At 39.5% G+C, this 26,747-nt stretch overlaps 3 protein-coding genes across 4 annotated transcripts; 1 reads left to right on the forward strand and 2 right to left on the reverse strand.

Annotated features, from left to right (window-relative positions):
• Positions 1 to 4,479: 4,479 nt before the first annotated feature.
• On the reverse strand, positions 4,480 to 10,016 carry psmd13 (proteasome 26S subunit, non-ATPase 13). Its single transcript, XM_026377483.1, has 13 exons — positions 9,809 to 10,016; positions 8,523 to 8,601; positions 8,379 to 8,413; positions 8,220 to 8,275; positions 7,989 to 8,032; positions 7,822 to 7,908; positions 7,293 to 7,464; positions 7,128 to 7,207; positions 6,907 to 7,032; positions 6,284 to 6,346; positions 5,222 to 5,302; positions 4,956 to 5,072; positions 4,480 to 4,813 (listed from the first exon to the last, which is right to left on the reverse strand). Exons 1-13 carry the CDS (start codon positions 9,907 to 9,909, stop codon positions 4,718 to 4,720), a joined length of 1,137 nt encoding a protein of 378 aa, XP_026233268.1. The 5' UTR covers positions 9,910 to 10,016; the 3' UTR covers positions 4,480 to 4,717.
• A 299-nt stretch (positions 10,017 to 10,315) lies between these two features.
• Positions 10,316 to 14,956, forward strand: sirt3 (sirtuin 3). 2 transcript variants are annotated; one of them, XM_026377482.1, is made up of 8 exons: positions 10,316 to 10,529; positions 10,617 to 10,686; positions 11,408 to 11,587; positions 11,975 to 12,207; positions 12,292 to 12,392; positions 12,501 to 12,662; positions 13,085 to 13,294; positions 13,597 to 14,952. In XM_026377482.1, exons 1-8 carry the CDS (start codon positions 10,430 to 10,432, stop codon positions 13,618 to 13,620), a joined length of 1,080 nt encoding a protein of 359 aa, XP_026233267.1. In that variant the 5' UTR covers positions 10,316 to 10,429; the 3' UTR covers positions 13,621 to 14,952. The 2 variants fall into 2 exon arrangements, with proteins under 2 accessions (XP_026233267.1, XP_033181798.1); XM_033325907.1 differs by lacking the exons at positions 10,316 to 10,529; positions 10,617 to 10,686 and having other exon boundaries at positions 11,517 to 11,595; positions 13,597 to 14,956.
• A 1,833-nt stretch (positions 14,957 to 16,789) lies between these two features.
• Positions 16,790 to 25,811, reverse strand: drd4b (dopamine receptor D4b). Its single transcript, XM_026378612.1, has 4 exons — positions 25,548 to 25,811; positions 24,365 to 24,477; positions 22,640 to 23,232; positions 16,790 to 17,379 (listed from the first exon to the last, which is right to left on the reverse strand). Exons 1-4 carry the CDS (start codon positions 25,794 to 25,796, stop codon positions 17,177 to 17,179), a joined length of 1,158 nt encoding a protein of 385 aa, XP_026234397.1. The 5' UTR covers positions 25,797 to 25,811; the 3' UTR covers positions 16,790 to 17,176.
• Between the last annotated feature and the right edge of the window lie 936 nt (positions 25,812 to 26,747).

The raw sequence follows: 26,747 nt of genomic DNA on the forward strand, positions 1-26,747 counted from the left end.
CAGAAGAGTCAGAAGCACAGACATCTCAGCTGACCCCTTCCTCAGCAGTGTCTTTTAAATGGCTAAGCGCTGTCAAGTTAATTGTGAAATATTAAAAAAAAGAAATACCATTGGCACAAATATTTTATTAAAATACGTGTTTTTGTTATTTTTGTTGGTCTGAATGGTTAATTTATATCTATCTACTGTAATTCGTAGCTTTTTGTAAAAACATTAAAATAAAATAAAACTGAAAGGTACAATTATATTTTATATAAAACATATAATAATATGTTTTAATAATAAAACAATTTCATTACATTTTTAAAAATGATATCCTGGTAAACCACATTTTTAATAAATATATTAACTAATTCCAGATTGGATAGTGAAGTGGTAAGATCGCTGCGGGAGACCGGGGCTCGAATCCTGGCTGTGACCTACCTCCTTCTGCTTACCCTGCCTTTCCCTTGCACCTTGGACCTCACTTGTAAGTTGCTTTGAATAAAAGCGTGTGCCAAATGACTAAATATAAAAGTGATTTAATATATATGTTTTATCTTTTTTATACAGTATGTTTGTGCTTTTCATACTGTAGTTATAGTATATGCCTCTACAAAACAGTAAAGTGAACATTTGTGCCAGATTCAATTATTTCCAGGCATTTGGGAATTGGACGTACATGAGGTCTCAGTGACCTTGACCTTTGACCAAAGTCTAATTAGTTTATCCACGAGTAGGAAGTAGATGTTTGTGTCAATTTTGAAGAAATTCCCTCAAAGTGTCTCTGTGATAGTGCATTTAAAAGAACAGGACACGTGTGAGGTCACAGTGACTTTGACCTTTGATAGATTTTGGTGCTCAAAGGTGTCACGGAAATGTCTTCTTTTTCTGAGAGTTGCTAAATCCCTGAAAAGTCATGAATGCAATCATGGTAACAACATCACCAGTATTCTCTGACACGCTGTTTCAAATCCTTCACTTTTGGACTTTAGAAAGAGGATCCACCCTCCAAGGGCGTGCGCTCAAGTGTTAGGTTAGTGTTAGCCTGTCAATACAGTAATTTTCTTTTTCCATGCTACCACACAAACATGAACTTCTCTAACCCAATATGCAATTTTTTTTCTTTTATTACAACATATCACATTTAGTTTAATCAGAATCAATTTTGGAAATTGCACCTATATATATATATATATCCTATCACTGCACTCTTCTGGACTGAGATCTCTCATCTTCTGTTGTTCCATCTTCCTGATGTTGCCATCACTTGGGATTGCTACATCTATCACTACAGCTTTTTCTTCTGTTTGCCAACACTATGTCCGGCTGTATCTGGAAGTCCCACAAATCTTAGCCTGGTCATTCTCAGCCACCTTTGGAGTTGTATTTAACTTTGGGATTTCCAGCCCATACTCAGTACAGATGTTTCTATATGCTATGCCAGCCACTTGGTTCTAGCGCTCCATGTACGCCCTGCATGCACGCATGTACGCATAGCTTGTTCTTATATTGCCGTGATGTCTGTCCCATAATTTACTTATGTCTACAGTATATGCTCATACATGATATAGTGTATTGTTCTATCTACCAACAGGCCTCTAGTATGTCTAGTTGTAAGTTGAATAATTTTGCTCAGTTAGAAACAGATACAGCCCTTTTCATCTTTCATCATCTGTTTCCTCACTGTGACCAATATTTAATTCTTCAATTCATGAGAAAAGAAAAAAACAGTAGCTTTAGGAGCATTCTGCAGGTTCTTTCATGTTTAATTGAGAAAAAACACTTTGAGGTATCACTTTGAGGAGGAGAATATAGAAGCAGTAGTGTCATAAACTCACTGTGAAAACACTTGGCATGCATGAAGATCACTCAGAGTAGGAGTGAATTTACAACTTTGACACCTTCATCTCTGTCAAGACGACAGAGCCTAAAACGTGTTGTGATACCTCAGATGGTGCGTTTAAACCTTTACAATCATCACATGTCAGAATACAAGTGGTGGTTTTATCACAAGTCACTAGGAAGGAGGAGGTTGTCACCTTGCAACTTGAAAACAGTGAAAACTGTGAAGCAGATTAATGAGCTGCTGTGTGTGTACCCTTCATCACGATCATGGGGGCTGCTTAGTAGCTTTTCTTTTATTTAAAGGAGCATGAAGTGAAAAAATCATGTTTAACTTAATGGACTAACACACAACAAGTGTGGGCAAACATGAATCCACACAAACTATCTTGTTATTTGAAACCCTGAGGAAAAAAAACTGTGGCCAAGCATCCCTACGACATGTTTGAATAGCACCAGCTCTATTCTTAATGATTTTCTTCAGGACTCTACAACATGAATCAGGCTGCAACATAACAAAATTGATAAAAATGAAGGGGATCTGAATACTTTCTGAATGCACCTCACATCTATTTAGTCTCTGAATGATGATCAACAAATCTTCTCGACTTATTGACATATGGAATATTTACCTCCTAGGAGGCCTCCCTGACCTCCATCATACAAGAACACTTCATGGTTTCAGACTTGAAAACTCTCTGTGAGCCTCGAACCTCTTCCACACGACGTCCATCTCAGCAGATCAGGTGAAGAGAGCTGAACAGGCTTCACCCCACAGACACAGGGCTGCAGGTCCAGATGGAATCAGCCCAAAGGTGCTGATATCCCTGTGCTCCTCAGCTATGTGGTGTTCTCCAACATATCTTCAACCTCAGCCGGCACCTGGAGAGTTTCTCTTGGGTGAAAAAGTTCTAGTGAGTAAGACCCCTGATTTCTTGGATCATAGACTACCTCACCACCCACCTACAGTACGTCCGCCTGCAGAACCGTGTGTCTGACACTGTGATCTGTAGCACAGGTGCTCCACAGGGGACAGTTCTGTCTCCATTCCCCTTCACCCTGTACACCTCAGACTTCAGGTACATCATCTTCAGAAGTTCTCTGATGACTCTGCAGTTGTAGGATGTATTCGGGGTGGAGATGTCACAGAGTACCGGGGAGTGGTGGACAGTTTTGTGAACATCAATAAAACAAAGGAGCTGGTGATGGACTTCAGGAAATCTGGGATTCCTGTCATCCTTCTCTTTATACAAGGGGAGGAGGTGGAGGTCATATCTGAGTACAAATACCTGGGAGTGTACTTGGACAACAAACTGGACTGGACTAAGAACTCATCAGATCTGTACAAATAGGCTCAGAGCCGGATGTACTTTCTGAGGAGACTCAGGTCCTTCAACGTCTGCAGCACCATGCTGCGGATGTTTTATGAGTCTGTGGTTCCAGTGTCATCTTCTATGCTGTGGTCTGCTGTAGGAGAAACCTGAAAGTCGCAGACACACTAACAGACTAAACAAACTGATCAGGGGGGCTGGCTCTGTTCTGGGGGTGGAGCTGGACCCTCTACGTGTTGTAGCTGAGAGGAGGATGCTGTCTGAGGACTCCTCTCAATCCTGGATGATCCTTCGCACCCACTGTACAGGGTGTTGGTTGTCATATATTTATCATTCCACCCCGGACTATAATTTTTGACCTATTTTCATCCATCTTACATATTCTGTATATATATTAAGTTTTCTGTATTGATGTTATTGTGTATTTGTGTTGGATCTTTTCTGGTTGAGGTTTCCTTTCTTTCTGTCTGAGTTGAGAGCAAATGTAACAAGGTGAAACAATTTCCCTCTGGGATTAATAAAGTTGTTTGAATCTTCTATCTTTCCTGCAGGCACCTATAAACCAACCTGTAGAGCTCACATGCAAACAATTTTGACATTGGACACATTTGATGGGAATGTGTCCATGAAGCATTAAGTCAACACAATTCAATAATACCAAATAATAAATATATATCACCCCAGTAGTTTTAGTTTTCTTTAAACAACATTGACTTAGATTTGGTCACAGAGTGTAAGCTCAAATATAGACGGTGAAGGAGAAAACTATCAAACGAGTATTTGAGCAACAAATCTTTGTTATTCCTATTAAAAGGAAACTATTCGTCAACATGTTAGCCATCACAACTTTAAGGACATGTCAGGCTCTTTATCAGCTTGTCTGAGTTCTTCTACCCCAAGTGCTTAAATGGCAGCTATGAATATCAACTTTCATCAAAGCCGACAGTCCTCGCTGCCTCAGCTCTACTTCGTATTTAGGGCTACTTAAGAAAGGCTGACATGCTAAACTAAAAAGGAGGTAAACATGGTGAATCTTTTTTTTGAAATTTTAAATACTCAGTTGATACAAGGAGGGAAGGGGGGATCTGTCATACAGGGGATAAATTAATTAATTTTCAGCTGTTTACAGAAGTTGTGTCTCAAGATGGTTGGGGAAAACAAACTCCCCCAAAAAACACATGTAACCAAAACTGTCTACTACGTCAGATCCCTAGAATTACTGCATTGTGGCAATTTGAAGTGAGGACAGCTGTAACAAAGCAAAGTTATTTTACTTTAGGAATAATAACATTAGTTGAATCTTGAATTCATGATGAACTGATAATTGATGTGATTTATATAGAGGCTTTTATTAATGTTTTAGATGATATTTTCAGTCCATATGGTAAAGATGTTACAACCATGTGTTTATTTGTAAAATACCAGAATGTAATTTACAGGTTGATAATAAAGAGAGACAGTAACAGAAGAGTGAACATCCAATAGAAAGAAAAGCAATACAAAACAGAAATCTCTGGGAAGAAGGAAGCTCTCCCTCTGTGGACCAAAGCGGAAAAACCACTTTAGGTGAGGATGTCGTGGGCCTGCTGCTCCACCAGCATGGCCATGTTCTTAACATCACCGCACCAGAAGTCCAACTGCTCCTTCATGCCTTTGATCTGAAACAGTGACCAACAGATGAGAGTCAGAGCAGCCTCTGTGTCCCCGATGAAAGTCTCCCAAAATGATTTCTGATCAGCTGTAGCTTGTATTCTGCTAATGCATTGAACATTTCAGAACAAATATGAAAGGAGAACTAACCTGCTGCAGGTCTAACACTCGAGGCTGCACCCAGGTCATCTGTACCTTCTGGTCCACTTCATCAATGTTACCTTTGATCAGACCCACAGACAAAGCTTTCATGACCAGAAGCTCCACCTGCAGAAAACAAAGAGCATCAGAAACTGTTTACAAACTAAAATGTAAATTACTCAAAGATCGGCTCTGTGTCGGGACTAAAACAGCAAGGAGCAGTTCATTGTTTATTCAAATGTATTGATGATTGTCACACTTGTCATGTAACTGACCTCATTCACAGGGATTTTGGCACTCTGAGCGATCTCAGTAAAGGTCAGCTGTCTGTGGTTTGCAGGACGAGTGAAAGTCATCTGGAAAAGAAACAAGATTTCTGTAACATTTTATATTTTTGACTGTTCGGTCTTCGCAGTGACAAAAATCACTGTCACAAAGTGTAAGGAAAGTAACTTTTTCAGGAAACGGTTTTGGCATGTTGGTGTCGATTGTCTGTGTTGTTCTAAAATTATCTGAGAATGCAGGTATGCCCCGTTCATAATGGAGCTAGTTAACACAATCACTAACAAGACAATAAATCAACAGCCCAGTCGTGAGACACATTTGTACCAGCTGCTCTTGTTGATGACTGCAGTCTGTGTCACTGTTGTAGAACAGTTGAGAGAGAACTCTAAAATACTGAAATCCACTCAAGTGAATCTGTGTCTTTGTTGGGCGATAACTTTAATGTGTGCACCATTAGTGACTTGTACATATTTAATTTTACTCTGCAGGTGGAGAAATGAATTAATCTGCACATTATCTGCGTTGCCATAAGAGCAATCACAGTTTGATCAAAGCGATAAAGTCTTCTGCTCCTCCCTACTGCACATGGCACAGTGTCTAAGATACTGAACCCTAACTTACTCCCGTGGACCAGGCCATCGTATTGAATGGCAGCTCCGCCCTCACCAGTGTGTAGGTGTGTGTAAATGAGAAGCAACGTAAAGTGCTTTGTGTTCCTGATAGGTTGAAAAGTGCTATACGATGCAGACCCTTTAACACGTATGGGGCCCAAATTTTTGGTTTTGACAGTCCCAAATGCATCTTCCCCATTAAATAAAAAACGTGAAGTTGCAACTCCTAACCAGTAAGGACATGTCTGAAATGTCCCTACATTGTGGTAGCAACAGTTGTGATTTGCTAAGTCACAAATCTTTAAACTCTAACTTTAACTCCTAAAAGGAGGCTGAAAATTGCATCACTCTGAGATTCCACTTAGGACTGATTTCATACACAGACGCTTTGTAAATACGGCTCAGATATTTCTATATTTTTTTGGGGTAGCAGCCTCTTACCTCCATCACACAGAGCAGCTGGATCTTCTGCATTAGTTTAGCTTCATGTGCTGCAAGGTCAGGCTGGAACCAAGAGATAACATTAAATCACAGTTACAATTTTCTTATTAGTTTCCAGATATTCTTCCTGTTTTTGGTGAACCTGTTGTATATGTTGTTGTAATAGTTACAGCCTGTCATGTCAGCTGACTTTGATTATTTTGTTGAGAAGGAACAAACTGAAAAGAAATGCTACACACTGATCTGAACTCTGTTTCTTGATGACATTATCTCTGCTACCACTAGCTATCTGCAGATATCAGGCTGATGTGAACACAAGCAGTGCAGAAGAATTATTAAGACTCAAGTTTCTGCTCTGTCTGTGATCATCAAAGAAGATTTTCTGGACTTTTTGAGACTCTTTATTATTATTATTATTATTATTTTGTTTCATTTGTCATTCATCTTTACCCTAAAACTGCAGTTTTTAACAGCACAGCATTTAATGTGGCTGACCTCTGGTTAAACAGGAATATTAAAGTAAATTCACCAGTGTTAGTCTGTCTGACAAGAGAGGTGACTTAGACAAATCAGTTCAAATGTATATGTTTCAGTATGTGTTGGCAAGTATGAAAGTGAATCACCTGTTGGCCCCAGGCAGACTTAAAGCCCTGGAATTTCTCAACATTGCCTGCATTGAAGGCGTATAGTGTATCAATGAGCCACTGTTTGTCTGTGTTCCTCAGAGACTCCAGCACAGGATGCATGAGCTGCAAAGACAAAGAGTTATGACTATGCTGAGCTTTAGCTCAAAGGTGAAGTGATACATATATGTTTGTAGAAATGCGTTTAGTGAAGATCTCACCAGCTCTCCAAAGTTGTAAACTCCTTCTCCTAAGAGTCCGGCCAGTCCAAGTGTGAACGCCCTTTCCTGCTTCTCTGTTTCTGTTGAGTCAACATTGATCTGTCATTCAGCCATTTTTATCATAAAATCAAGACCAGTTTGTTTCCCCATCATGCTTTTTCTCACCTGGAAGGTCTTTAATGTCCACACATCCAAGGTAGCGCAGAGCGTCCTTGTAGTAGGAGGCGTGGTTCCCAATGATGCGATAATATTTGCTAGAGAGGTCATAAAACCTGCCGTGGACTGATGTCACCCCAGGCAAGTTATTCAACATTTCCTCAACCTCTTCAATGAGTTTCTGGAAGACAAAGAGAAAAGAGGTCCCGATATAACCATTTTCATATGTATGGTTGCAGTTGATCTGTATTATACATATGTGGTTCTGTTATTTAGCCTCTTGCACTTGCTGAAATCACAAACTACATCCTCCAAAATGATCATACAGTTTGGTTAACAAAAACCTAAAACTGGCACTGGTACTTACTCTGTACAATAGCAATGTTGAATATGAAGGAGAAAAGCAGTGATTTGCAGCTTTCAACAAGTTACTTCAGTAAGAAAAGGAAATATACTCTCATGTGCAAGAGAAAATCTTATATCTTAATGAGGTGTGAGACATGTTTTGCATAAAACGTTTGTTGGAAGGAGCTTTTACCTTTGTAGCAGGAAGATCATTGATCTCCAGTTTCAGACTGCCAATAGATGTCTTGCAGAGAATGACGGCTTCTTCGTTACTTTTCACCTGGATCACACAAAGACATGTTAAAGTTATATAAAGAAATATAGGTTCAAATTTTCAGCACTGATGATCTATCAACTTACTTTCTCCTTGGTCTTCTCAAGAAAGGTGATTGCATCTTTAGGATCTGACGGTAAACAAACAAGCCAATTTTAACACAATCAAAAAATGTGGAACTTTGAATTATGGTCAGAAATAAATCTTTCCCATGCTGACCTCTGTCCACAACTTTAAAACCACCAGGTGCTGTGGGTGTATATTCTGCATAGAAATACATCATGCATGCATGGAAAACTCCATCATGTTGTTCTTACCTGTCATTTGTCTGGCAACATACAGTATAATCTCCACAAGGGACAGAGGATTGATTCTGTTATGGGTGTAAAAATAATACATTTGTATTAGAAGACAAACAGGCTGTGGAAACTGGTATTACATGTGGAGATTACAGTAGATGTGCAATTTAAACCTACCTGTGTTCAAAGTCACTGATGAAATTTTCATAGAGCTGGAAGAAACAAAAAGAGCTGTCAGACCACAAACAAACAAACCAAAAAACAAACACCAGGTCTAATTTTCACTTGAGAGGTACAATAATGCAACTGTGATGAAGTTACCTGTATGAGGCCATCTCCTGTTTTAAAGTGTGGATCTTTAACAAAGTCTGTCAGCTTCAGAGTCAACTGATGCCACAATCTGTCAATAAAAAAACATGCAGCATGAAACAGTGTCAGTGACAGTGAATGTGAATTACACTGTGTCACTTCAGTGATATATGTACTATATCTCTCCGCACCTTTTTTGCATTTCCATGCAAAGTTCCCATTAAGATTAAGTGTCATTTAGCGTAGCATATCAGCTAATAATTTCACACTGACTGATAATATTGCAGATTAATAACAGAGTTGTTGAGAAATAAGGTGATGGACATAAGACAAAGTCATATCAGAGGAAAGGGATCACCTAAGATCTCATTTTTAAATATGTGTATGTGTGTGTTTGTATATTTAGATAAATAGATACTGTAGTAATCCCAAAAGGGAAATTCTGGTGTGGCAGTAGCCATTACACAGGAAAACATACATACACACACAGGAAATGATAGAATTAACACAGTTAACCGAACAAAATAGAAACAGTTTTCAATACTGCAAATCTACCAAACAGAAAAGGAAAGTTAATAAGCATGTTGTGTAGTTGTATGATAAGATGAATGTGCAATACTAAGAGATGCTTGTAATACAATAAGATGAGTTAAGAATGACTAAAATTATTATTACATTATCAAAACTGATTCAATACAAGTTTCTGTTGACTGACAAATTGAAAGTTCAGAGTACGGGATGTGTAGGTCCAAAAGGTGTTTATATTAATGAATGCAAACTAACTTATACGTATTGAAAACTCGAGGTCTCTGCCGTTTGTTTTTTATTAGTATATTTGGGAAGTACCGGGAAAAACTGAACATACAACTATCCACTGTGTTGTACAGTTACAAACAACACTTAACTATGTTTACAATTCAATTATATATTACAATTATAATTACAATTTACTTAGCTTTACTAGGTGGTGATGGTGCTAAGACTTATCTGCTAACAAGCAGCTAGGAAAACGTGTGACATACTTACAAACGTTTTTTTCCACGGGCCTAAAATCCTGATGTTGGGTTACAACCCCTGAAATGTTATTTGCCCACATGTTTAAGAATTAATATCAGCAGTCAACGTTCAGCTCTGATTTTGTACAAGACCCTCGCGGCTAACATTAGCCATACCGGAGCTACAGCAGCTAGCATTAGCATTGCGCATGACTCAGCGTACGTTTCCAATGAATGAGTTAGCTAAAGTTAGCTAAGCTAGCGTTAGCTAAATCTGTGAACATTTGCTATTTGACGTTTTACCTTTTGTTGTAGAGATCCTCCAATGAGTGCCACTTTGCCGCCAACTCCGGTGTGGAGCTGTTGCTCTGCTGCTGTTTGAGGAAACCGCCAACATCTTTCATGGTAGCGACAAACTGTAGTTAAATGTATTCAGGGTAGATAAGTGATGTTGAGTTTAAGCTAACGCCAGGCAGCCTACCGTGTTGTTAACCTGCGCAAGGAATTATGGGAGTTTGGGGACCTGAATGCTGCGTTCACTGTCAGAAAGATTGTTTACTAGTCTCACCACATTAAGGACCAAAAATAGTTACTGTTTTCATGTGTATATATTAACAAGTGCTGTATCATTGCTAAATATAAACAGCACAAAACCCCTTATAAAATGAGCTCGATAGAGCGTATAAGAATAGCACTAAATTGTATTTTATATAATTCCCAGTGGTGTTTCATTGGTTTGACGCAAATACATAGGTTTGAACGATGTGTCTTGAACGCGATAAAAGTCGTAATTCTCTGTTGGGTCTTATGGGAAATGTAGGAAGCGTTTCTAAGGTTAGCCAACAATGTTAGCTAAGAATGTTTTTCACTAAAGTTGCATTATTGTCTGCTGTAGACTTCATATTTTCGTAAGACACACGCGGTATGGCTTCTTCAGTGAGCACCTTCTTAATGCCACCTGCCAGACTTTGCTGTTTATATCGCAGCTTGTGTTCAAGAACAAACAGGACACTCTCTGCAGACGGTCAGTAGAAAGACGGAGTTGGACTAATCCAGCAAAGAACAGCAAGCGTATACTTGTTAAATGTCTTGTCTTATCTTTTTAAAATAGTGTTCGGCCAAAGGAGTCGGTGTCTAAAGGCAGGTGCAGCAGCTGTGTTTCCCACCCCGACAACGTCCAGGTCCATGTTTATCATAACCACACTTGACATAACATGAGAAACATCCCAGTCACATCTGTACTAATGTACATTCATGTTTAGATATAAACTGGGTAGAATCCAGCTCCTGTCTATGTGAAGGCGGGAGTGTATCTATTTACAGACATGTTAAATCGATATGGTGATATATTTATATTTTAACACAGAATTTATTTTGTGATTTTTGCCTGTTTTGTCTGCAAGAGTAGTTGAAAGAAATACATTGTCTTTGTCCAGCTTCTCAAATGCAAAGTTTTGCTGGTTCTTTCATCAGCACTTATAGGTTCATCACATAATCCTCAAAGTCTGGAAAATATGACATCTCACACTATTTTCTGACATTGACATCTAACACTTGCACCTCAAAGTGAGAAAAACGATAGACAGGGCTTGGACAGGGTGGTATATTAATATGAATATTTATAATGCATTATTCTTTTGTGTTGGTTTGCTCTGAATGATGCCTGGGAAATAGTACAGAGTAACAACACTGTTGCTCTGCCTAATGCGATAACTGTCAACAGGACACTTTTCTTGTTATTTCGTTCAAATCTAAACTAACACAGTTGTCAATACACCGTTCAGTGTGCTAAAAAGTAAAAGGGTTAGACTAGATATTGCTGCAGTGGAACACTAAAACGTGACTATTATGGTTCAGTATGCAGTCATTGAGTCCCTTCCTCCCTGTTTTGCTTCTTTCTAGACAAACAAATCATCTTTGGTGCAATGGGACTCGAACACTTTTCTCTCGTGGTGGTGGTGCAGCTGTTGAGCAGTGTACCCTGGAGGACATCGCCAAAAACATCAGAGAGCAGCAGTATAAGAGAGTGCTAGTGATGGCCGGGGCTGGGATTAGCACACCTAGCGGCATACCGGATTTCAGGTAACAAGGTCAGATGTGGTTTGCTGCTCCAGTATTAAACTTTATTATTTCTGCAGACCTGCAGTAAAAATATAAAGTGTATTTTGAGGCAAGAGCAAAATCCTGTCTGTAGCTTATTTCAGCATGCAAAGTTAGAGAAGAGTTGGTTGTTTCACAGTGCAGCCTTCCTTATTAACTCCATTATATACAGTGCAGTGCAGTGCAGTGCAGTGCAGTGTGTGTGTGTGTGTGTGTGTGTGCGCGCTGATGGTCCACTGAGGGGCCACACGAAACTTACAGCATTACAGCATTGTTCCATCAACAATAAAGCCTTTTATTTACAGCATCCTTAAGTCTTATTTTACTTATTTTATTTTTCAATATAAACCACTGTTTACTCCTTTACAGGTCACCAGGGAGCGGTCTCTATGACAACCTGCAGCAGTATGATCTGCCCTATGCTGAGGCCATATTCGAGATTAACTTCTTCCATCAAAACCCAAACCCTTTCTTTGCTCTAGCCAAAGAGCTGTATCCAGGAAAATACCAGCCTAATCTGACGCACTATTTTGTACGTCTGCTTCATAAGAAGGATCAACTTCTCAGGATGTATACGCAGAACATTGATGGACTGGAAAGATGTAATTATCTATATTTTTCATATTACTACACATTGAAATTGTGTGGGTTGTCATAGGTAGTTTCTTGTGTGCATTTTTATCAAGTGGCTGGAATTCCTCCTGAACTGCTGGTGGAGGCACATGGTACATTTGCCACCGCCACCTGCACTGTCTGCTTGAGGAAATATGAGGGCGAAGACTTACGAGTGAGTTATAACCTAAACATTAAATCAACACTTCATTTTTTCTTTTATACCAAATTTAATGTATTTTGATTTAGTAACTGTTAAATAAATAATTACATGTCTCATCAGCCAGATGTGATGAGCGGTGCAGTCCCTAAGTGTCCCACCTGTAAGGGCGTGGTAAAGCCTGACATCGTGTTTTTTGGTGAGGAGCTTCCACGGCACTTCTTTAAGTACCTTAAAGACTTCCCACTAGCAGACCTGCTGATCATTATGGGGACATCACTGGAGGTGAGCATCACCAGCCTCACATCACATCATGTGTATTTCCAAGCAAAACTATACTTAAGGGGGAGAGGTAACATCATCCAAGATTGGACAAGTTGGAACAGCAGAAACATGGAAACTGACTCAGCTGGTTGCTTTGTCTCAGACGTCTGTATTAACCCCACCTATGCTTTTTCTCCAAGGACAATTCAAAAGTCAGCTGAAGAGGTTTAGTGTGCATTGGTATATCGTAATGTGGAAAATTGTTATATAATTTTTTGGTTTAAGCAGATGTGTCTGCTTCCTCACACCATACAGTTGTCTTAATGCTTGATACTGTCTTGGTAGTTTTGCAGAAGACTTTGTGAAGAGGTGCACACTAATGGATTATAAGTCTCTTTGTTTTCCTTGAGGCCATAAGCTGCTGTTAATTCTTTTTCCTGAAGGTGGAGCCCTTTGCCAGTCTGGCAGGAGCCGTACGCAGCTCAGTTCCCCGTCTGCTCATTAACAGGGACCTGGTGGGGCCGTTTGCCTGGGGACGCCGGCCTCAGGATGTCGTGCAGTTGGGTGATGTGGTCAGCGGTGTGCAGGCTCTGGTCGATGCACTTGGCTGGACTCAGGAGCTGGATGCTCTGATGGCTGCCTCTGCTAAGAAAGTGAGCTTTGATTTTGGTTTATAAACTCACACATACACTATAACTCTTACAATTCACATGGGCCCTCTTCAGAAAACAGGCTGTGTTCTGATGTTTCATATGTATCATACACTCCTGCTAGTGGCATCAGTCTTCACATCTAGCTGTCATAAAACAAATTTCTAAAACCTCCCTTAAACATTTGTGCTCTGTAACTGTACACAACACTACTATGTTTGGATTTTGGGCATAAAGTGTTGACACATACAAAAAATTGTCAGAGATAAATTTACTGATGTTTTTGTGTCTACTGTTATCTGTAGGCTGCAACAAAGGCAGAAGAGTGAGACCAGTTTACTACACAAAGCCGAGGGTTTGACTGCATCCAGTGCTCTCAGCACTTACAGGTGACACGTCACAAATGGTTGGACAGTTTTATGTATATTATCTTGTACTACTGACTTACTAAATGTTGAGCTAAGGATCATAATTTATTTAAAATAGAGATTCTGCTTTCTTGACATACTGTGCCAAAATTCTGCATTAGAGAGTCAGTTATGTTTAAGATGGTGGCCTTTGTGTGATCAGTCAAGTCATTTAATTCTGTTAAACCAGTGTTTGCAAGTACGTAATTGGTAATAAAGCTTTTTCGGAGGAAGCCTGCAGGCCCAAAGTGATCATGTCACTCTTTCACTGTGTATTTACACAAAAACAGCTGAAAATGGAAGAAATAAAGCTTTAATAAACTTTATTTATATATAAAGATGTGATGCAACTCATTTTGTGCTTTTAAAAAAAATTATTAAATTACTGAAATGTTACTGACCATTTTTGTCGTCTGCAGATAAATAAGATATTGTGTAAAAGTTCCACATCAGCATTTTCTGATATTTTCTGGGGAAATTACTTTTGTTAGTGTGCTGTGTGAATTAAAATCAAGAGATATATCTCAACATGTCTTGAAATGATTTATAAATAAAGTTATAATCAGTGTGATAACAGACTCCAGAGGGTTAACATAACGGGACATACCCTTCTCTACGCTGCATCAGTGCTACAATCTCTGAAACATCTCTTCATGCCTGCATTCAGAAATGCTGGGGAGGACTGTATGTCTTTGGTTAGAATCACCCGATACAAATAGAAGTAATAGCTTAGGAATGAACTTTACATACAAAGCTGTTGTTTTGTGAATAGCTGGTCCTATTTAATTATAGGCATATGAATGTTCTGGTTGTCATGTTTCACACACATGAAGGCATATTCAGTGCTGCAAGTTACAAGTTTAAACTCACATTAGTTTGTCTTCACTTACACCACATGAAAAACTGTGAACTGTGATCATTTGTGAGTTTTTCCACTTGAGAAAAACCTGAATTAGCCCTCACCCTGGGCTCAACATGTGGTGATGTTGTTTGGGGGATTTAGTTTTGCAGATTATTACAGGTTTGATCAAATAAAGTTGTCACTTCAAGCTTTCACACATTGCTCCAATTTGCACCTCTTCTTTCCCCCCTGTGCTGGAAAATGTGTTTATACAGTCTGGTGCTACTGACATCTGTCTAACAAGAAAATGTCTATTTTTTACCATGAAGCATGATATCATCACCTAAGGAATTATTATATAATTATTCAATCCCTGCTAGTATCTGTGCTTGATCATGAGACTTCAGTACTACTGCATCAGCCATCTTGATCCAAAGTCATAAGCAGCTGCCACAGAGTATGAGCGGCTGTTAATTTGCTCAGTTGTACTTAACCATGTACCAAAATGTCAGTTTGTCCAATGCTTTTGAATTATGATTAAATAACTCAATAACTAACATCCCCTTCTCTGCAATCTGCAATTTTTGCTAGTGAGTATTTTAGGCAGAAAAATGCTGCGTGTAATAGTTGCACAGATCAAAGGGGCCCCACACTAACATCTAGGAAACTAAAACTCTAATATCAGTATTTATCAGTCCTTTGCCAGTTGAACTTTTGCGCATGGCACAGTTGCAAAGAGGAAGTCGCTAGTCTCTAAAAAGACATTGCTGCCTGTCTACAGTTTGCTAAAAGCCATGTGAATACGTCAGGAGGCTTTAGGAAAAATGTTCTGTGGATTGATGAGACCAAATTAAAAGTTTTTGGCTTGAATGAGAAGTTTTATATTTAGCAACAACTAAATTCTACACTCCAGCATAAAAACTTTATCCTGTCATGACTTAGGCCTACTTTGCTGCTCCTCTGGACGAGGATGGTTTGTCATCATTAATGGAGCTATTAATTCTGAATTTCAATGTGAGAAGCGCTTAGCCCAAATCATGACTGTGGTCATATGATGTGATACAGGTCAGACACTAAATGGAGATATGGAAGATCGTTTTTTTTTTTTTTTCCAGATTAGAAATAAAACCTATTGAAATTGTTTGCATTTTTGGAGCAACATACAGTACAAAGCTCGGCTTTGATCAGCTGGTTATTGTTGTCAGAGTCACACTGACTCACCGGTAGGAGCACAGTAACAGAAATAGCAGATTTTCATAACATGAAGTTGCCACATGTTGAGAAGAAAGTAATGACACTGTGCAAACCCTAATGTCCAATTTGCACAGTGCTCAGTTAGGTGCCTATTCAGGATGTGTTTTTCGCACTTGGTGGAAAAAAATTTCCCAGCTTCAATTAATTCCATTTTTAATCCTAAAGCAGTAATGTTGCTTATTTATAACTCTGTCTCAGTTAAGTCTTGTACTTCCCACTTTGCTTTTAGGGAGGCAGACATTCTGCACTGATCTGCTTCATAAATGCATTTTCCATCTCTTCAGATACAGAGCTGTTAGAAGACACAAAATGACCACCACCTGACTAGAAACACAAAACACAAGTAATCACAGATGAGTCGTTGGTACATGTGAAAGGTGGATTTGGATGAAAAACATGAGTCATGATGCAGTAATGCTAGTTTTATTTCTGCTTTTTACAAGTTTATGTGGAAAAAGTCAGAAGAAGAAATGCATCATTAAAAATATTAGTTTAATTGTCAATAAATACAAACATTCAAATGCATTTACAAGTGAATTTCAAAGGTCAGAGAGGCAACTTTCTCTGGCAACAAGAAACCTTGCATGTAAAGAACCAAGCATACAAAACAGGCAGCTGTGATGGTGCGATGCAACATAGCCGGATGCTGTGCATGTTGGCCAACTTAAAAAAAAAACACCCGTTTTGGTGTTTCCCTCTTTTTCCAGTCTCTCTGCTAAGCTAGGCTAGTCAGATTGTGGCTGTAGCTTCACATTTACAGTACAGACACAAGAGTGGTATTGATCTTCCAATCTAACTTTTGGCAAGAAAGCAAATAAGCATGTTTCCCAACGTGTTGAACAGTTCCTTTAATGTCATATAAAAAACTGAGCTCAGAAGCAGACATGTCCGTTGAAGCTTATTCAGACTTTCTGCATCCTCCTGAACATCTGAATTGATCCTTTCAGGCAGACTTCCCTCTTGCAAAGGCTGTGTGCTCTGTGCAAATCCCACATCCTTCACTGAAGTGGCAGACCATAAACCCTGCTGAGGTTCATATACAGCATACTCCAAAAAACAATGCAGTGTAGTAGAAAGAGAAAATTAGTCTTTTGTCACTTTATGCAGCTTTTCACTAACATTTTGTCCAGGCAGTAATCCCTGGAGATCAAAAGAGACCATCACCAAAAGACAAAATAGACCCAGCGCCGCTGTACTTACTGCATCAACAATAACTGCTTATTAAAACATTGATTAAGTATAGGCAGTGTTTTTTCAGTCAGCCCTTCACGTCCTGAGAGCTGTTTGCCATTTGTCCTTCCTTGATGCATTTTCAGAGATACATATTTGAGCTTAGTGACATCCAAGTTCCTTGATTTGCTTTACTGGGGGAAAAATCTGCTGTCAGCAGCAGCTCCTGAAGCATTTCTTGAAGAATTTCTTGAATTCGGTGTTGAAGATGGTGTAGATGATGGGGTTGAGAGCACTGTTGACGTAGCCCAGCCAGGTGACAGTGCTCATCAGACTGGGAGGGATGTCGCACGTCAAACACACGGCGCGCATCGTGTGGACCACGAAGAACGGAGTCCAGCAGAACAAGAAGCAGCCTGCATGAAAGCACAGGAATTAGAGTTTGTCATCGTGTTTTGAAATGATGCAACAAAGTGAAAGTTAACTTTTGTTAAAACATTAATACATAAAATAACAGAAATCCAGAAACCGAACAACAGATAACGTGAAATTTGGATGTAGGTTAGAAGCTTGAAAACATGAAAATGAAAGCACAAAAAAAAATCTAAATGTTTAATTAAGCAAGCACCAATTTAAATATACTACTAATATACTACAGTACTTGAGTAAAAGTAAACGTTTCTTACAAAGCTTGTAGTTTCCAAAACTAAGATTAGAGGCTGCAATGAGGTTCCATAACATTTTATTGAATAGAAATCCATCCAATTGAATCCATATTCTTTAAAAACCATGATCAAATCTTTTCAAGTAGTTTGTTTGGTGGGGAATTGAGACACCTGTTCAAATGGTTTTAATTCACACAGCATACTAAAGTATTGCCCATCCTTGTGAAGTTACATGTATAAAGAATGTCAGACGTTCTTACTTTAATATTGGATGGGTCGTAAATATTTAAACAAAGGACATGTCACTCTCCCTTTGACCTGAGTATCCTCCTGCAGGTGCTGTATTTTGCAGTGTTTTGCAACGAACATGCCTTGCTGAGTTATCATGCATCATCAGTCTAAAAGGTGCCTACACCAGTACTGTAAGAGAGATAAGAATTGGACAGAAAACACAAAAAAGACCTGATCCAATAAGTTCGATTCAGTGAGCTTCACACAGCTTGTGGCCAGTCATAGGTACAGATCACATGTTGTATAAAAAAATATATTTTTCTCTAAAATAAGTCCAGAATTGATAAAAAGTAATTGGCATCCAATGTTTTCTATTCAGTAGGTAAAAGAACAGACAACGTGCTTTTGATTTTCTAGGAAAGACATTTTTAATAATGCAACAAATGAAAATGGCATAGAAAAAAATCTTGGGATTCAATCTAATATTTTGTAGCACATCCTTTTGAAGCAGACAGTGCAATAAAGCTCTTTTTGTAGCTCTTAATGAGATTCTCTCAACTGTGAGTTTCAGCTCTTTCCATAAATCTTCATTTGTATTAAGATCAGGGCACTTCAGACAGCTCCAATATTTTCTTCTCATTCATTCTTCCTGCTTTTAGATGTATATTTTGCTCCATTATCCTATTGTAGGATCTGTGACCTGCATCCGACACAGAGTTTTTATGACTCTGTGTCGGCACTGTGTTTCTTTCCAGAATCACAATCTTATGATTCCATTGTGCACAGATTCAAAGCAAAGCAGCTCCACAACATCACTCAGTCTCCTCCATTCGTTTCATTGTGGCGATGGTGTTCATGGTGGGGTCTTCATCCTTGCTGACCTCCCATTTAATTTGTACTTTTCACTGGTCACTGCCTGTGTTTTGTCTTGCTTCTAATAGCTTCAACAGGAAATATGCTGAATTAAGAAATAAAGACGATGTTTTTCCCTGTGACCCGACAGTGTGACTTTAAATGATTCATGGCCGGACCGGGTTCATTAAGGACAAAGCAGAAATGTATGATCCCACTGTCTCATAATTCTAAATTAAGACATTACTGCTTGGGGATGTTAAATAAATTTTGGATTTCTTTATTTTTTTTTTCTCAATTTATTCACAAAAGAAATAATTCACTTCAATGCCAGAGCTTCCAAAAGGAATAAAGCTAGAGAGGCAGAAATGACTCCTATAAACCGACCACACTAGGAATTATGAAGAAAACTAAAGATATTGTGTATTCTACTGGCGTGTTTAGAGCTTGCTGTGTGAATTACAGCTATTCCAAAAACTAATCAGATGCTACCAGACGTTCCTCTCCAATAGACTCTGGCCTTTGAGATTAAACAGGTGAAGTTCTGTTAGAATAGCTGAGCTGAAAATCATAACTCACCTTAATAAGCTTGGTTTCCCTAATTAGTGAGGACGGTGAATAACTGTGTCACTGAAAACCGAGGCCATTTGTCCCAGGTGTTTACGCATGTTGGTGATAAAATGCATCCAAGTGATTTATTAGCTCTGTGCTGAGAGGTTGATGCATGGGGTTTCTATGTTGGAGGACTTTGCATAATATGCCACAGCTCCACTGTTAGTAGGACACGTCAGTGCTCTGTTCTGTAAATGTACTTCTGACCCAGTATTTTGAGGAGTATTTTAGGCATGACACAAACTGTGCCATGTGCTGCTGTTCTTCTGTCTTTGGTGCCTAATATGAATCTCAATCAGCTGTTGAAGCTCGTTGTTTTTAGTTATGTCTGCATCAAAAACCTGTCCAGCTCATCTGTACGTGCAGAGTCCCATCTATTCTGACTACTGCACCTGCAATGATGATAATGACAGCATCATCATCAGTGGAAGAATGCAAGTACTTTTAGTCAAGTGCTTCTGATTGGGAAGAAGATGGTATTTCTCATCAGTTTCTGTATTTCAACAAAACAAGCACTCAGTTCAGAAAACTAGAAAGAAGACTGATCTGAAATGAAAAGAATCAGTCTTTGTAATATGGTTGTGACACAGCTACGGTAAAATGCTGCTGAGACATTAATGACTCAGTTACATTTTGCCTGATTATACTTAAATGGTTTTTCTTAAGTAACATATTAAATGCAGAGTACTTCTTCCACCACCGATTTTCTCCATGTCATTGACATTACTATTAAGCATGAGCACGAGAAAGTAAGCATATATGCTTTTTGCCAATAACAACACATTTAATTCTCTTTGTAAATATATTTTATTGTTATATAGCTGCTGTCCGACTACATGACTTCCCTAAACCAACAGTGCAGAAGCAGCCGACTGGCTCCACGGCTCCTCTAACCCTCAGCATTAACCGCACCATGTGTTTATAGTTTGACTGATGTTCTGGCTGGGCTTCACCTCTCCCTTCAAAGATATGAAGTCACTGTCTTTTTTAACAATACTTGACCTATTTTCACACTGTTAAGATAATTATGTGCTTCTGTGATTTTGAAAACACAAAGCAATCAAAGTGAATACAGCTAATATATATATATATATATATATATATATATATATATATATATATATATATATATATATATATATATATAGACTATAGATGACTATAATGACAGTGACGCAAATGTGAAGACACGGGTAGGTTGAATCAGCTTGTGCTCTGCAGTTTGAGATGAAAGTCTTTACTGTTTGAATGTTTTAGTGATCTGAAACCTTTACATAGAGCCACATGTCACATAAAGTTGGCAGTAAATCTGCCGAGCACTGCAGTTTGCACATAAACGTGGCAGCTATAAATGTACAGGTTTATGTTTGAAGAATTCTGTTTTTATCTGGTGGACAGCAATTAATAACAGTAGAAGAATAAAGGTGAGTGATCCCTGAAAGGTCAGTGGTCAGTGACAGTAAACAAATCAGAGCAGATCTCAGCGTGTTTTCCAGTCTGTGTGCAGGAGAGCTGGTGTGACTGTAAGACCATGTGTTGCATAATAATTGGATTGAGGGATTTACACTATAATGGCGCTGCTTGTTGAGAGATGGCCAGTTTTATCCTGACACTGCGTCAGTGTCAGCGGCCTCACTGCTATCTGAGCTGCAGCACAAACATTAGCTGTCGACACAAACTGCAAAAGGTGATTAACTGTTTTGGTCAAAAAACAATTTATTAGAAAAAATGTACAACACATCCCGGGAAGAATGAGGAACCAAAATGAAGTAAAAAAGCAGTTTGGGGCAGAAAATGTAAATGAAGACAGAGATAATTATAATTTATAGTCTGATTGTCCTACTTAAAACGGATGCAGTGCCAATTTTAAGCAGTGTGGTGATTACCATATTGAATTGTTCAACACTAAAGCACCTCACCTGCTGTAAGCAGTAATTTTATCTCCATTACCAGTTCTACAAATAAACAGATAACTCAAGTACAAAAAAGAAAGATGCTTTCACTTAAGACTACCCTGGCACAGGGTCTTTCTCTCCAACTGGACTTTGTGGATTGTATTTCCTGTCTTACAGGAGTCTCATACATGTCCCCACCAACACAATGCTTTTTTTTTACAAACAGCTCTCTTTTTAGGCCGAGCACTCACTTTCCAAAAGAAATTCAAACTGCAAATGTGTAAAAGCCACATGGTGCATTAAATAAACAAAGTCTAAAGTTTCTATTGTGTATTGGTACTTTTCTTATTTCACTTGTGACATCTTGTTAGCGTTCCACACTTTTCTTTTTAGAAAGGCAGCTTATACTTCTAAATCAATATGCCCCGTCTCACAGTGATAAATTCTTTCAAAATTCCTGGATCTAGACTAAACGTAAATCAGTGGTTCCCTGGCCCACAGCCAAACTTTGACTTTTTGTCAAATGTAATTAAAATTTGTGAACAAACGCAGTCAGCCAGTCAAACCGTCTGTTGTCGTGCTGTACTTTGTCTAGTTGACATGTCTGTCAACTAGACAAAGTCATGATTATATTTGACATACCGTATTCAAATAATATTGAATACAATACAAAGAGGAACTAAAATGATTTTTATTTGTGAAGAGTCTGTTTACTCGTCACGAGGAGTGCTACTCACTCAGCCAGCGTCTTTAGTGGCTCTGGAACCACCTCAAAACTCATCTCTGGGATAAGAACCCTATCATCAGGGTTATCTCGGGTTTTAGCAGACTTTTAGCAGATGACCCGCAAAACAAACCCACAGTGTGGACTTGGAAACATAGTAACGTTGCCCAGGGAGACAGAGAGAGATATAAGCTGCTTTAAATTTGAGTGCTCCTTGAACATACACCTGCTGGCCAATGAGAAATTACTTACTGGTGAAATTTGGGTCAAGGATGAGCTCCTTCATAATGAAGCCCGACACTCATAACCAGCCGGTATTCATATCTGTACCCATAATCCTTTCTCTCTGTACCCAGTGGTGCAGAACCATTTTCAGATGGTGGTACAATCCCGTCCACATCTTATTCTGTGTTTTAGGAAAATGGTGAACGTCTGATTGCAGCAGGTAACAGTCAGAAACTCGCAAGGTGGCTCACAATCGAGCTGTGTGTTCAATTCTGAGTCAGAACTACAAATGAAGTTAGTTTGATATGTGCATCTGACTAGTGTGATAAGTAATTCACAACAAATCTAAAGTCAAAAGCTTACGTTGTGTTGTGGAAAGCATCACTGCTGTAAACTAGTGACACAGGTCCTTAATGGACTATCACATATGGTACTTTAACTATATGGACGTCTATAAAACAGCTATACTCACCTACTACGACAGGGAGCACCCTCATTGCTTTCCTCTCCCTGCTGTTGATCTTGGCTCTCTTCTTCTTCTGCTGTTGACTGAACGTAATCGTGGGCACTGAGTTCTCTCTGTATTGCCGAGGATAAGGAATCTCCTGCTGTATGTAGTCGTCTGTATCATCCAACCGAGACTGAGCCAAGTCCCTCTCGATGATCCGGGGCAGGGGCATGGGCAGAGGCCCGGGGATTGTTCCCGTCAGTGGGGGGAGGGCGGTGGCAACGGCAGCGTGCTGCAGCTTCCTGCAGGCTTCGATGCTGCTGCGTAGTTTGGCCTTACGAGCCTCCTCCCAGTGCTGAAGCCCCCGGAAAACCCCGAAGTAGAGCAGGACCATGATAGGACAGGGGATGAAGAAGGAGCACACGGAAGAATAAACCACATAGTTGTTGTCCTCCAGTTTGCATTCACTGGGGTCACGGTTAGGCACGTTGTTGATGCCGAAGATGACAGGAGAGGCCACGGCTAAGGCCAGCAGCCAGGTCGCTGACAGCAGGATGAGCTGACGATGGTCCACGTGCTTGCGGTTGTAATTGAGGGGTATGGACACTGCAATGAACCTGCAAGCCACAGAAAAAGGATGAACACGTTGAAGAACACGTAACACAGTGAACAATGACTTCTTTCTTATTCCTGTTACTTATTATGTTACTTGTTACTTGTTTTCCAGATGTTAACCAGTAATTTGTCACAGGCTATTAGCTTTATAAGTGTTAATAATCATCACCACCAACTTCTGTAACCACTCCTCTGATATTAAAGAGTTACTTTCAAAAGACATGAAATATTATTACACCAAAATCCTTTGAGCACTAAAAGTGAAACACCTGTAAGCTGTTTTATTACAGTTCATCCACTGATAAGATGTTTAAAATTCAAATTGGTGCACATAGATGTTATATAGCTTTTATCTATAGCGGATAAGATTTCAGACAGTCTGAAGCTGATGATTCAGCAATTATTAAGATTTTAAGTTATGTGTATAATCAGCAAATTTTCTTCACCTTGTTTGTGGCATTAAACACCATCTATCTGTAGAAAATGTGTTAATGGAAATACCGAACAGTTCAGTTTCAATTTCATAGCTGTTACATTTAATAACCCATAAATGTTAATTTATTCACATTCAGGTTAAATAGTATCAGGTCAAAATGTTCAAATGTAGTTATGGTGATATGACCGGACAAGAGTAATGTGATACTCAGTAGCCTTCACAGGCAAACATTGTAAAGATGTAACATAAACAGGGTGATACTGAGAAAAGGTTTTAATAATAAAAAATGTTTAGTATTTCTTTAATATACCTGCAGCAGCAACTGATTTATATTTCACCATTAGATATTCTATGTAACCTGCATAAATAGATGTTTTGGTCATTTAGTAACAGTGAAACAAGGTGGAAACACAACAATGACAAATTATCACATTATAAAGTTCATAGTCATAGAGGGAACATGTTTAACTTGAACATGTTGCATTTAGACACGTTCAACCTTTAGTCCAATGTTTTTGGTCTAATTAACTTTAACTTCTAATTTGTTGTGTAATTGACTGTTGTCCTTAAATCTTAAACTCGAGCCATCTCCCTCCCACCTTCTGCGCTCCTATTCCCTTATGGCTGTTGCTGTTGAAGAGCTCTGAGAGATCATTTATATATTTGCATAAACCTTGATGAGATAAACACACGCATACCTGTCCACACTGATGGCACAGAGGTTGAATATGGATGCAGTGCACAGCATCACATCCATGGTCATCAGGCCATCACACACCAGCATGTTCAAGGACCAAACTCCACCCTGAAACTGCACACACAAACACCACCACATTAGCTGCCCCAAATCTCAGAGTAAATATCTGTAATCCTCTTGTGCTTGCACCACCGCAGCTCACTGTTGAGAATAACACTCCTTTAACACGTCTCTTTCTCCTCTTCTGACTTTTTTGTCAGGTGAATAACAGGGTTTGTTTTTTTTTTTTCAAACTATCTGTCTGACCTTTTTATCAAGTGAGTGCATGTGCACAAACCACCTGTGTGCCACTCAGTAGATTAACTGGCTACAACCACTAGCACAGGTAACAAGATCACTAAGGTGGCTGATTAGGGACTTAAGGGGAAGCCTCGGCTTGGCGTCTCTGAGCGTCAGACATTTAGACAAGCAGGTCTCATGTAATACTTAAATAGGGGTGAGATTACCCCAGTTTCATTATGTGGAAATGTAGCAATTAATGGTTCATAACTCTCCTAATAACCAACATGGATTCCCCATCTATAATTAGTGCTCTATGTTCTGATGAAGTGTTTCTGGTGAGTTTCTCCCGATCTGATTTATCTAAATGTTGTACTGACTGCTGCCATGGACAGGTTATGAGTTAACTGTCTCCCAAGGACGGACACGTAAAAGACCCCTCACCCCTCCTACAAAGGAGCAAGACACTAAAAACAATGCAGCTGTTTTGTAGTCATTTCTCTTTGTAGTCTTGTTGCATCTCATGATCGTGGGTTTGCATCTCTTTGTAGTCATTGTGCATCTATTCCTGGACATTTTATGTAGTCTATCTTTGTGGTCATTTTGCATCTCTTTGTTGCTGTTGTCTGTCGTTTTCTGTCTCAGTAACATTCTGCAGATGTTTCTGCTGGTTGCAAAAAACTGCAGCTGAACTTGAGTTGGTTTATTTTACTGTGGAGGTGAAGAGGTGCCGTCTGACTCCAGCCTAAAGCCTCCTGCCACAGTACATTCAAACTGCACTGCACATATAATACACAGTATGTACTACATGGACATCTAGAGACCTCCCTGACCCTTTAGGCCCCTGTGTTTGCACCTTGCATGACCGTTTAATAATCCATCCAAAGCTGTTGGTGGGTTCTTACCTCTGCGTAAACGAAGAGTGGCAGAACCAGCACCGCCAACAACAAGTCTGCAAACGCCAAACTGACTATGAAATAGTTTGTTGTGGTTTTCAAAGCCTTCTCCAAATAAACGCTAAGGCACACAAGCACGTTTCCTCCGGTGATAATCACAATCAGCAAAATCCCGAATATAAGCGCCAGGAAATTATAGTGTGTGACCGCGGCCACCGGCACCGTGTCGTTGTTGAAGTCAGTGGAGTTGCCGGACATGGTCTCCTGTGTTGCGCCGTGCGCCGCAGACTGACGGGCTCCTTGTCCGACAGAGAATGACTCTCTCAGGAATAGTTTTCATCTATGAGCCGTATCTAGCAGCCCTGAAGTAGGCAGGGGTGTTACAGGTGAAGCCGGAGTGAGTACTCCCGTGGGGCGTTCAGTGTCCGCGCAGAGCCCCCGTGCGCCCCGCTCTCCTCTCCAAAACGCAAAGCCACGCAGACGACTGTAGCCACATTCAGCTTCATCCGCCTTATCCGGTCCCCAGTCCGGCTTTCTTTTACGTTTACTGGACTCACGCTGCCAAACTGCTGCTGAATTATGTGGATCAGTTTCCCTGCTGTCTTCTAACAGAACAAGTTAGCGGAGTGAGCGAATCAGAAGGCAACGGCTTAAATCCATCCGCACAAATCTGCTTAGCGTTAAACAGTCACAGCAGGATAGTAAATCAGCTGTTTGAAACAATATGGTAACAGCTACACAAATATGTTCTCTTCTCCAGCCATCTCACCCTGATGAAGGATCTGTTGACCCAGGCTACAGCTTCTTCATGTCTGATGGAAGTTATATAGAGTATATATGTACCAGTTCAATCCTTCAGTCATTTCGTTTTCATTTGATATTTTTAACCTCGGTGTTTTAACACAGCATAAAAACTTGTCACACATATGCTGTGTTACATATGCAAGTTTAAATGCGTAACTATTAATAGATAAATGTGGCGTTAGTCAGTGCCCAGTATTTTAATGCTCTTTGTTTCATAAATGAGGAGAAGTATTATTGCAGCTCTCGCCTCATTCACTGTGTAGGTTCAGCACTTTGGCAGCACAATGAAATGTTGGGCTTGTTCTCCTACAGAGTCCAACAGTGTCAGCAGAGGGAGTGGATTAGTGAGAGGCAGAGCTGGAGGATGACTTTAAAATACCACAATAGGTTTGTTTTAGATACATA

This window comes from Anabas testudineus, chromosome 3 (assembly GCF_900324465.2).
Source record: "Anabas testudineus chromosome 3, fAnaTes1.2, whole genome shotgun sequence".
Classification (NCBI taxonomy): domain Eukaryota; kingdom Metazoa; phylum Chordata; class Actinopteri; order Anabantiformes; family Anabantidae; genus Anabas; species Anabas testudineus.